Raw genomic sequence first — 12,555 nt, forward strand, 5'->3', positions numbered from 1 at the left:
GTCTCTCGTTGGACTATTTTATATTGAATTTGTACCTATAAAATTCTTATTTTGGATTTTCGAATTTAGATTTTATGTTTATATGACAGTAAAAGTTATTCCTTATACTTTCATTTGAGTTTATTTCGGAACGAGTTATCTAGCTCTACTTGAAGAACAAGGAACGACAACTCAGGGTAGAGATGGAACTGCAAGTGATTGCGAAGTTGCTTGCCGAATTTTTAAAAGTTAGTCTCTCATGTGCATTACATTGTTCTCCATATTACGTGTACAATGAATCTAGTCATGCACATCATCAGGCACCCAGAATTTACATAAGTGAATGAATGTAAAATATTGCTGTGGCGCAGTTGCCTATTTTGATCAGAAACTGGAGAAAGTTTCTGAGAAAGTGCCATCAAAAATGACACCCGTCTTTGAAAATTTTCTGTGTTGATATATCAAAATTCGTATACAAAGGTTGTAGCAAATACATTCTCCTGAAATCTTAATTTATTAGGCCCTATGCATTAGGGCGAATGACTTTAGATTATACACTATAAATTTCATCAAATTAAAGCTACAAAGGAAATTGTGCCAAGTTTGGTCACATGTCATTGTCAATATTCAGCGTCATATCAAATTTGAACGGCATCACAGAATTTCCATATTATTTCCAGCATGCACATTGCATGTTTAATGGCAATGTACCCGTCTATCAAACACATTTTGAAACAGTAAATTTAAAACTTGCTATTTTAATGCAATTATTTAGTAACAAATTTTATATCATTCTAGTATTGAAAATGGCACCATTGTTAATATCTTTAAATTTAGGAATTTAGCGAAATAGATCAAAATTAGAAGGATGTTGAACTCTTTTGAAATTCAGCATGTCTAGCACTCGAGTTCAAACTCTGTATGCTAGGATCTTTCATATGGTGCATTGTTTTGGTGGAACATAACATTTTCAAGGTTTTCTGCCAGCCTGATTACCACCCCTACTTCTTATACTGAGGAGTGTAAGGAGAAGAGAGTGGTTTTAATCATTTTCTGCAGGGTACCTGTAAAGTGCGAAACGAAACGAAATCTACCGAAACGAAACGAAACCCACCGAAACGAAATGAAACCCACCGAAACGAAACGAAACCTACTGAAACGAAACAACACAGATTGTATAATCGGACTCTTTTAATTATAATAATTAAAAATGGTATCTCAGGCCCCTGTTAAAGTTTACACATATAAATAAAATTTGCCTCCCCTTTGATGTAGGCTTTCGGCTTGACTGATACAAAGTTGGAAAGGGGGGGGGGGGGGGGGGGGTAAGCACAAAGCACATAAATACCATGTGCAATTAGCTTCGGATCCATAAATTTCAGAACGGGAGGTTACAGTCTCACAGGTCAGAGGTCTGGGGAAACACTAAACGAGGGATGGGGTCGTCGGCGTTGGATCCGCTTTTGTATATACGTACATACATGTGGATATTGTGTATTTGTATGTAATATATCAAACGGTGGATTCTGAATATGTCCTCCCGTTCTCTTTGTGATTTCTGCTTAAAATTCCCTTGTTCATAAGCCTTTCCAGTTTACAAAATGCCGACCTCCTCCTAATATTATTGCATTAAAAAAATTCCGTTTTCCGTCCCGTTTTCAATTCCCCGTCTTAGCAACACCCCAAATGTCAATCTCTCACCAGAGGGCGTATTACGCTACGCTACAACGATAACTCTGGGTAGATATTGCCCAAATGTATAGAGTTTTTCCATTATTGAGTTGAAAGTACTCGCACCTCAGCAGTTAGAGATAAAATAAGAGGTTAAGAGCTCTTCCTGCTTTCAATTTTCTCGGACACCATGCAGCTTCAAACAATGTATCTATGCCCAAAGGCGGATCCAACGTCGGCGACTCCACCCCTTGTATAGTGTGTTTCCCCAGATCTCTGAGACTGTAACCCTCGGTTCTGAAATTTATGGATCCGAAACTAACTGTACATGTCATTTAATCAACTACGGATATGTACTTTGTGCTTACTCCCCCCCCTTTCCAACTTTTAAAACTTTGTAACAGTCAAGCCGAAAGCCTACCTCAAAGGGGAGGCGAATTTTATTTATATGTTGTAACTTTCACAGGGGCCTAAGATACCATTTTTAATTATTATAATTAAAAGAGTTCGGTTATACAATCTGTTTCGTTTCGTTTTGGTAGGTTTCGTTTCGTTTAGGTAGATTTCGTTTCGGTAGATTTCGTTTCGATTTTGTTTCGCACTTTACAGGTACCCTTTCCTGCAAGCTGTGGTTGCTTTTTCCACAAGAGATCATGACAGATTACCCAAGGAGAAAATGATGAAAATTCAGACTGGATATTTTCAGATTCAGTCTAAAAAAAAATTTATGGTTTGAACAATTTGGAAAATATACTTTGCCCAGTCATAGTATGATAATTAAAGAAAATAATAAGTAAGGTCCTAGGATCAAGGCTATGCATACCTGGGGTAGGTTTCTTGTAAACCAAAACAAAATACCCCCTCACATCTGTTTTTAATCAGAATGAGTTTTGAAATTTAAGATGTTATAAATTCATCTTTGCCTTTGAATAGTAATTTGCATTAACAGTGCATCCAGATAAAACTATGTGTACAAGAATTATGCTCAAAAGTCCATAAAAACAATGCACAATACCAATCTTAACGGAATTCTTTTTTGACCACTGACCACTTGGATCTCTGTATCTGAACTGTTTATTAGATCAAAGAAAAATTCACTTGTCCAAATAAATCACAAAGTATTACATATTTTTCAGTTTTGTGAAGAACCTTGAAGAGAGTACAATAGTTGGACCATTCCTATGGTTTTAGTCAGGATTGATTCAAGTGCAATAGAAAACACTCTGATTACTACCATCTACACTCCATTCCATTTTATGGTGTTTAGCTGAAAGTCAGTGATGTTAATTTGAAAAGCACAGGCCCATTGGTCTTGTATATATAATAATTTTACAAGTCCAGCCCCAATTTTACTAGATTTTATCTTTGGGCCAGTAAGTAATTCGTAAGACTGCGTTACTTTTCCCAATGACTTTACCTATTTCACCTAATGTGGGGAATTGGACTACCATAGCATTTCCAAACCACAGACATTTGTTTATCCTCTAGTTCATTATAATAAAATCAACAGCTGTTTTGATCTGACTCAGATATGTTTCATCTGTATTGAAATAAACTTGTCTGATATTTACAAACAAAAACATGATGATATATGCTTTTCTACTGTCTCATGTTTATTTGTGTACTATCTGCATGTTACATTGCCTATTCTCTGTATATTTTAATCTGTATTTGATCATTTATTTGTGATGTATGATTTATTTTCTTATAACATTTTACTTGCATAATGGCAATCAAAAGCTCAATAGAACTTAAGATTAATTAGAGCCATTATTATCTAATACCATTATAGCAACGTTGAATAAAACTATTTCATTCTATTCAAATTTATAAATTACTATTTTTATCTAACTTGAACTCAGATATGATACCAACCGTTAAAAATATGAATGCACGGAAAATACAGAGGAGTTTTTTGTTACAGGTGATGTGCACAGATTTTGATTTACTGGATATTTTACCAGCAGGCTCACTAAGGCAAAATGTATGCAAAGGAGAAGAATTCATGAACAGATTGGACAAACTCATTACGGGCTTAAAGGTAAAGTTTCAATAGAGCAGTGAATTTATTAAACCTTAAAAAGATTGTTTTAGAGAATGCACATATCTGATAGCTGATTAAATGATTATGAAAAGTGCATGGTATGTTGTACATTGAAAATCATTAATCGGTACTTTTTATGAATTGGTTGAGATTTAGCAATGAATAATATTGGAAGATGGGTAAGTTTGCTCACTCCAATGAGAAATGCATGTCTGAATAAAAGAAATTCCACTGCTTGTCCGAAGGTTTTAGTCAACCCTAAAATTCCTTTGGATGGGCAAAAAGAACATTTAAGAATACCCCTCTTAATCCAGACTGGTTAAATTATTAAAATGACTATCATATAAGAATAAGATTTTTTTTGTTTACGCCACTTTGATTTACTTTATTATACCCCCCGCAACAAGTTGTGGGGGGGGTATACTGGAATCAGGTTGTCCGTCTGTCTGTCTGTCCGTCTGTAGACGCAATGGTTTCCGGGCTCTAAAGCATTATCCTTTCCACCTACCGTCACCATATCATATATATGGACTACCCATGGGATGAAGATGTTCCCTATCGATTTTGGGGTCAAAAGGTCAAGGTCAAGTGCACTGGACATCGAAGTAGCAATATGGTTTCCGGGCTCTAAAGCGTTATCCTTTCCACCTACAGTCACCATATCATACATATGGACTACCCATGGGATGAAGATGTTCCCTATCGATTTTGGGGTCAAAAGGTCAAAGGTCACGCGCACTGGACATCGAAGTAGCAATATGGTTCGGTTTGTCATGCCATTTGTTTTTTACACTCAGAAAAGAGGTAGTTTATACCTATTACCAACACCCTTTGGGAGATTAGGGTAAGCGGGGGGTATTCTTAGTGAGCATTGCTCACAGTACCTCTTGTTTATACATGTACATGTATCACATTAATGGATATCACAAACACAATAAAACCTTTGTTATGTCATCATTTTTTCTTGCAGGATATCCAAGAAAAGGTAAAAAAAGATGAGAACAAACTCCAGTTTGATAAAAGTACAGACAAACATATGGAATCACCCTCAGATGATTCTCCTGGAGAGATGGAGGTGGAGGAGAGTGATCGTGTGCAATGTAAGACAGAAAACACCAGGCAGATTCCGCTCTCTGACAAACCTAATGAAAGGGACAATCTTACCAAGAACAATGTGCAGATCAAAGCATCCACTCAGGAGGTAGGGGGAATGTAGTTATATACAAGATGTATCAGTAATTTAAATAACAAAGGCTTCCTGCTGAAGACTTTTCTGTTCAATACTGATGTGTGTGTGTTAATGCTGAAAAGCTAAACAGTATATACTTTGCACACACATGTACTGCTATTAATTGTTAACAATATTTGTTCAGTGTGTTTATTTATTTAGATAGAAAGAAGAATTGCTGCTTTCATTGAACAAAAGAGGCAGGAAGTGGATGAAATTAACATCAGAGAGTTTTGTCCAACAGCCACTCCTTCTTTAGGTGTGCAGTATTTTAAAGGGAAAGTAAACCTATCCAATTTCCGTATTACATTTTATTTCCTATTTGTAAATTCATATGAATTTTAAAAGTAATCTAATTCTGAAGTGTCCTGCATCCTAAATCTCTCTTGTAAGGAAATGGACAAAACATCGTTGTCTTTTCCTTAATGCCACTGGTATTGTTTGAAACCTCTTAGTGGAGAAGTAATAGCCACTAAGTGATAAGGATCAGTGGATCATGCTATGCTGTAATCCAATTGTGCTGTAATCCAAAATACATGTAGAAGTAATGATATCACATAATGGAACAGCAGCTGATTGACATGTTAATTTTTACTTCTAGATTTGGACAGTAGCTGTGCTCGTGTTGATTCTGTGTTCGACACTAGGGTCAGTGGGAAAAGTCATATTAAAGGTTTTACATTACACTCTACTCATAATCATCTCATTCATAGAATGCTTACTAAGGTTATGAATTTACATTGTATTTCAGTATTTCCATCTACAGTGTATATGATGTTTTGGGAAAGAACAATAAAATAGAAATAATCCCTGAAAGCATATTATCAGAATTGCCATACAATGCATATACCAATTCCAATATCTGTTATATAGATTACTAAGTATATCAAAGTTCTGATTGAAATGTGACTGTTTGTTGGTTGGCCTGGAAACTTTTTACATTTTTAGCTTCTTTTCAAGAACCATTGGACCAATTTTAACACCAAAAATCCTCGTAATTAATTGACAAACAAATTGATATGCAAGTATCCTCTTGTAGTGTAGATTCAAGTTTCTTCAAACCAGGACCACAAAAGGGGTTAAAGATTAGCAAGGAATATATAGGAAAATTCTTCAGAAATTTTCTATGAAAGAGCCAAGTGTACTTTTTGTCAAGGTTAGATTCAAATTTGTTCATAACATGATCCCTCAGGACCAGAACGGAACCACAATAAGGAGAGTTTTACATGGGAAAATAAAGAGTAACATTCTTTTAAAAAAATCTTCTCAAAAGCCACAGGGGGTATTATTTGTTAAATTCATATGCAAGTATCCCAATATAGTGGTTTGTGTAAACCGTGAACCCTTGGGCTAGGCTTGAGCTACAAAAGGGATGTAAAGTTTTTGATAGTAACATACAATGTATAAGTCATTAGAATCTTTCAAAGTCTTAATGTTATTATGTCTATTGGGGTATGCAGCTTCACAGGTGGGTGCTATTGCTAACGGTCCTCTTGTTTATAATTTCTTACCATATATAGCCTGTAAATGAAGTTTTATTTGTTGAAGTACAAAGGGACAAAACAATCAGTCTAATCTCTCTCAGGATTTCATACTTGATACAAAAACATACTTATAATTTGAGGGTGTATCATGCACCTGTCTTAAGAAAATGGACCAAATCAATTACAATATTTAGAAGCTGTCTTGTGTGGTCTGTGTCGTAAGGGATAAAACTCTTGCAAGGGCATTTTGTTGTCTTTGACTGAACCACAATATACTCGCGTTTTGTACTTAGTGATACAAACTATTAACGTATTTAACAGTGACACGAGTAGTAAATCTTCAAGGACCGCAGACCCTGGTCAGTCAGTTTAAACCTGATGCTGTGATCAAGAAGGAGCTGGAGGAGGATCCAGGGTTTTTCACTGGTATAGAGGAGCGGCTACAGAATATAGAATCCCACCTCAAAGTCAATAAACGTAAGTTATCAAAATGCAGGCGTCTTTGTGAAATAGAGCAACACACATTATTTAGCAAGAATGGGAATGAGGCACATTGCATGAATGCTCCTAATGTGTATATTTTATGCCAAAATTTTAATATGAAAATGCACAACATAATTATTAGAAGTATGCTTACTCATTTTAAGGAGAACAAAGAACTAGCCTTTTCGACAGAGTGAAGAAGATGGAGGAAAGAATTCTCTTCCTGGAGAGTCTGTCACCTGAATACTTCAGCAGTGGCCTCGTAAGTAATACCCCCATCACACTAGGCCACGTTCGCACTACGACCATGTAAAAATTGATGATCGTAGTGCGATCGGGTACGTTGTAGTAAGGTCGTAGTAAGAACGTAGTAAGGTCTTTATGGTCGTGATGGTCGTGGAGCAACTTTGAACATGCTCAAAACAAACGTAGTGCGGTCGTGGTCAAATTTGATCGTAGTGGAAGCGTAGTAAGGACGTACTAAGGTCGTATTTAGATCGGCATGGTTGTAGTAGCATAGTAATGGGATCATGATGCAGAAGAAAACGACTGCACTGCGATTCCACTACGCTCTCTATACGACCATCCCGTTTTCACTATGTTCTCATTACGATCATCCCGTTTGCACTACGTTCTCATTACGATCATTCCGATTGCACTACTTTTTCTTCACGCTTCCGCTACGATCACGGCACGTCCATACTATGTTGTTGAAGACTGTAGTACGTTTCTACCAAGATCATCTTGTCCTTAATACGTCCTCACTACGATTTCACTGCGCGCAAGCCATGACCGAATCACGTTCTGTTCTCCCCCACACACTGGTATAAAAACTGAACAAAGGTTGCATATGACCATTGCTTCTTTAGAATCATGGAAAGGCCAGACCAAGAAATATTGATGGAGATGTTGATGCATATTCAGTATATGGCACTTAACGACCAAGCTGCTATATTGTTACTTAGGCGAAGGAGGAGGAGAATCGTAAGGCATCGTAGATCTTGCTGGATGAAAAGAAGGTTCTGAGCTGTATTTATACTGAATCTGGATCTGATTCAGCTGCTGCAAAGCGTGGCGACAGCGGCACGGAAACGTGGTAGAACTGTAGTAAGATCGTGGTAGAATTGTTGTAAGATCGTGGTACAATCGTGGCAGAAGCGTAGGAAACTCGTGTTGCAGTCGTGGTGAGAGCGTAGTTAGAACGTGATGGACGTAGTGGGAGCGTAGTAAGAACTTGATGAACGTAGTGAGAACGTGGTGAAATCGCAACAAGGCCGTAGTTTAATCATAGTGGAGTCGTGATAAAAGCGTAGTGAGGACGCAGTAACATCGTGAAGACAGACAAAATTACAAATTCATGCCGTTCGCACTACGATCTCACCACGATCTAAAAAAATGATAGAACGTAGTGAGGTCGTGATGGTCGTGATGTAGTGTGACAGGGCCATAATGTCTTCCACAATATTGGAATTTCAGAACTTATCTACAGAGGTTCCATCCTGGTCGAAGTTTATAAGAGGGGCTCTGATCCACCTCGCTATGTATGATGTGGTGCAAGTTTTCATAAATAATGTAATCATAAGACATCTGTGAGCACATTTTCTAGTATTTGGAGAATTTTAAAATTTTGTAAAGTACAAGTAAATACACACATAGAGGATCTTGAATGAGGGCTTATGGCATATGAAATTTATTAAATGAGTTACTGGATTCCTTGGCGATGGAAGTATTCAAATCCGGTAAAAAATTTCATAAATTTCATGTCATAAGCAAGAGTGTAAGATTCTATTTATCACACAACTATCATTAAACGCAAAACCAAAATGTTTCAGAATTATTTTTTTTTGCTTTTAATTCGATCGTGACGTCATGGCTATGTCACAGTTTGAAGAAACTTTAAATTATTTTTACTTCATAAAAGACACAAAATCCTCTTGGCACAACCTTGGTGACGAAAGAAGGTCTTTTACCGTCAATGTCTTAAAACAATTTCAAGGGATGACATGTTGTTTTGTTTATATAGCTCATGAATGATTGATCTACCTAATTTGCATAATTATGAACCTGTGCTACGAGTTCATATCATTATTCTGAACCCTCGTTTACCTTAGAAAAATACTGTTGTGTGATAATACTATTGATGTGATGCACCATTGCATACGTTGGATGAACAGCAATGTATTTCTGATACATCCGTCTTTATTATGGTGCAGTACTGTCTGTAGATGCATCCATCCTTCAGTCAATCCATTCTGAGTTCCTCTTTCTATTTTTATACCCCCCCCCCCCCCGCCGCAACAAGTTGTGGGGGGGTATACTGGAATCGGGTTGTCCGTCTGTCCGTCCGTCCGTCTGTAGACGCAATGGTTTCCGGGCTCTAAAGCATTATCCTTTCCACCTACCGTCACCATATCATACATATGGACTACCCATGGGATGAAGATGTTCCCTATCGATTTTGGGGTCCAAAGGTCAAGTGCACTGGACATCGAAGTAGCAATATGGTTTCCGGGCTCTAAAGCGTTATCCTTTCCACCTACCATCACCATATCATACATATGGACTACCCATGGGATGAAGATGTTCCCTATCGATTTTGGGGTCAAAAGGTCAAAGGTCAAGCGCACTGGACATCGAAGTAGCAATATGGTTTCCGGGCTCTAAAGCGTTATCCTTTCCACCTACCGTCACCATATCATACATATGGACTACCCATGGGATGAAGATGTTCCCTATCGATTTTGGGGTCAAAAGGTCAAAGGTCAAGCACACTGGACATCGAAGTAGCAATATGGTTTCCGGGCTCTAAAGCGTTATCCTTTCCACCTACCGTCACCATATCATACATATGGACTACCCATGGGATGAAGATGTTCCTTATCGATTTTGGGGTCAAAAGGTCAAAGGTCAAGCGCACTGGACATCGAAGTAGCAATATGGTTTCCGGGCTCTAAAGCGTTATCCTTTCCACCTACCGTCACCATATACATATGGACTACCCATGGGATGAAGATGTTCCCTATCGATTTTGGGGTCAAAAGGTCAAAGGTCAAGCACACTGGACATCGAAGTAGCAATATGGTTTCCGGGCTCTAAAGCGTTATCCTTTCCACCTACCATCACCATATCATACATATGGACTACCCATGGGATGAAGATGTTCCCTATCTTTTGGGGTCAAAAGGTCAAAGGTCACACGCACTGGACATCGAAGTAGCAATATGGTTCGGTTTGTCATGCCATTTGTGTTTTACACTCAGAAAAGAGGTAGTTTATACCTATTACCAACACCCTTTGGGAGATTGGGGTAAGCGGGGGGTATTCTTAGTGAGCATTGCTCACAGTACCTCTTGTCATTTCTCTTGTCACACATTGATCTGAAACTTGTGTTACTCTAGATCATGTTGCAATTTTGATCCATTTTGACCTCTTGCAGAAAACTTGATTTATATATGATACTTCTTGGTAAATATTAAACACTGATGTATCATTAGTGTGTGTACTGTCCTTCTCCCCTGGAATATTGGAATATAATGATAGAAAAGTTTTAAATGGTCATCCTTAGCCAGCTGAAAACTACAGAATTACTACCCGAGGTCAATACAGGTAAATGAGGTAGAAAAAAAAAACGAATAGCTTTTGTAGATTTTTTATGAATGTCATCACCAGCTCAAGATTGTCCAGTCTTGCCTCTTGAATATAATTTTCTTTATTTCAAAAACAACATATAATAGAAAAGAGAAATATAGACAACTATAATAATAATAATAATAAAAGTACACTTATATAGCGCCTTATCTAAAAATACTCTAAAGCGCTGTACAACATACTAAAATTTACAATTGATAATTAAAAGAAAATCCATAGAATACACAACGAATAATCCTTACACATACAAGCATGAATGCAACATTATGTCATAATGGATAAAAAGTACAAATCAAGACAATTTAAAGTATAAAATATGATGCAAGCATACAACGTCCTAAATATATGAAAACCAGTCATTCAATGAATATCAATAGAGATTTAACAAAAACAGACAAATGTGATTTCAAAAGATGGCATAGCTCTTAATGATAACGAAATTTTCAGTAAAATAAAATGCCAAACCTCTAAGTTTGGTATTAATGAACATCTTAGGTATTTTAAAATGCATAATCCAAACTTTGATGGTTTACTAAATCATCGAGGGCCGTATGTCATAGCTAAAGTAGGGAGGTCCTTTAATGTTATATGGAGGGTACTCTCCATAGGATGATTTGTCCATATAACTCCTCCCACAGTTTTCAAGTGAGGACCTACTTATTTGACAGTTTTTGTATGGGTATTGAAGAGTGCATGTGGCAAGAACTTTGGTTTTCTTCAGTTTTTGAGAAAACAACATGTTGTTGAACTTAATAAGTTTTGCAGAAATATTACAAAATGAGAAAATCGTTGGATCAGTTTTCAAGCTAAGGCCTCTGTAAACAACTTGATGATGTGCATATTACAAGGATTTTGATTCCCAACAATTTTCTTGGATGTTTGAAAATATTGCAGGTTGTTGAAATTCATAAATTTTGGGGAAATATTTTACACACAGAACTGTTTGTTTGTCTATACCTCCCGTCACAGTTTTAAGCTAAAACCTTTTATTCATATGGTGCAAAATAAACTACATGTATGTCATAGCTTGATCATGGCTAATTCCAGCTGAAGTAAAGTTGTACAACTCATGACATTTAATTACTGCCATAGAAAACAAATTCAGTATAGAGAAAAACACCCTAGATTATGACAGATTGTTTCTTGTACTCTTTTTGTTTTCTTAACAGCCTCTACCTCCATCTTCCAAAAGAAAAAGAGCATCTGAAGGAATGCCCAGTAAATTCCAGGATGTGAATGTAAGATTTACTTTATGATATTGAAGTCATAATCTTAGAATTACATGTTGTCAAACGCTCCGCTAGTGAAGCTTTCGTAGAACAGGTACATATTATATACCTTAGAAATGGCATGCCCAGTGATGCAAATGTAGTCCCAAGAAATATTTTTTCGTGATATGAAACGTTTTCTATCTTTCAAAAAAAAAATTACATTAAAGAATTAGGTATCAATCTAAAAATCTGTAAGATATAGACCTATAAATCCTGAAGAGCTATTTGGTAGACTATACATGTATCACATACTGCTTGTATGGATATCTTGTAGATACCTTATTTCATATATTTACATTGGTTACGGATATGGAACAATGTCTTGTAAAAGAGTATTTTTTTCAATAGTTTACACTTCATTATGATTTCAAAGTTGAATTACATGCTATGACCTCTTGACCCTAGCATGTATCCATACTGTTTGAACATAACGGTGTTGAGTAGTGTTATGTAAGGAAATATAAGCACTCCGTTTAATAATCTTAGCCATTCTGAGTAACCATCTATTTATGTTCTTTTCAACAGAATATGGACTTATCTGATATTGATGATAGAATCCGAGTGCTTAGAGAATCCTTGAGGCAGAGAGCCATGCATAAAGTATAACATTTCAGATCTTCATTCATATTTCATCATTACTGGTGCAATTTCCTGAACCCAGTTTTTAAAACAATAATTATGTCATATTTCATTGTTGTTGGTGTAATGTATATCATTAAATACTATAGAGTCTGATTGTGTTCATTC

The 12,555-nt window shown here is 36.6% G+C and overlaps 1 protein-coding gene across 4 annotated transcripts; it reads left to right on the forward strand.

The window, feature by feature from the left end:
• The first annotated feature begins 126 nt into the window (after positions 1-126).
• On the forward strand, positions 127-12,540 carry LOC125649165 (MAP3K12-binding inhibitory protein 1-like). Of its 4 annotated transcripts, XM_048876436.2 has the most exons (10): positions 162-227; positions 2,787-2,909; positions 3,575-3,691; positions 4,665-4,895; positions 5,085-5,181; positions 5,524-5,595; positions 6,728-6,883; positions 7,054-7,151; positions 11,707-11,775; positions 12,334-12,540. In XM_048876436.2, the coding sequence occupies exons 2-10, from the start codon at positions 2,832-2,834 to the stop codon at positions 12,412-12,414; spliced, it is 999 nt and encodes a 332-aa protein (XP_048732393.2). In that variant the 5' UTR covers positions 162-227; positions 2,787-2,831; the 3' UTR covers positions 12,415-12,540. The 4 variants fall into 4 exon arrangements, with proteins under 4 accessions (XP_048732394.2, XP_048732393.2, XP_056020389.1 ...); XM_048876437.2 differs by lacking the exon at positions 2,787-2,909 and having other exon boundaries at positions 127-227; XM_056164414.1 differs by lacking the exon at positions 162-227 and having other exon boundaries at positions 2,787-2,923.
• The last annotated feature ends 15 nt before the right edge of the window (positions 12,541-12,555 follow it).

This window comes from Ostrea edulis, chromosome 5, assembly GCF_947568905.1.
Source record: "Ostrea edulis chromosome 5, xbOstEdul1.1, whole genome shotgun sequence".
Classification (NCBI taxonomy): Eukaryota; Metazoa; Mollusca; class Bivalvia; order Ostreida; family Ostreidae; genus Ostrea; species Ostrea edulis.

Excerpts from the sequence above, each read along its gene's own strand:
- LOC125649165 (XM_048876436.2), top strand. The coding sequence starts at position 2,832 with ATGGTTTTAGTCAGGATTGATTCAAGTGCAATAGAAAACACTCTGATT. Across the intron at positions 5,596-6,727 it reads TGGGAAAAGTCATATTAAAG|TGACACGAGTAGTAAATCTT; the intron begins GTTTTACATTAC and ends CGTATTTAACAG. Across the intron at positions 7,152-11,706 it reads AATACTTCAGCAGTGGCCTC|CCTCTACCTCCATCTTCCAA; the intron begins GTAAGTAATACC and ends TTTTCTTAACAG.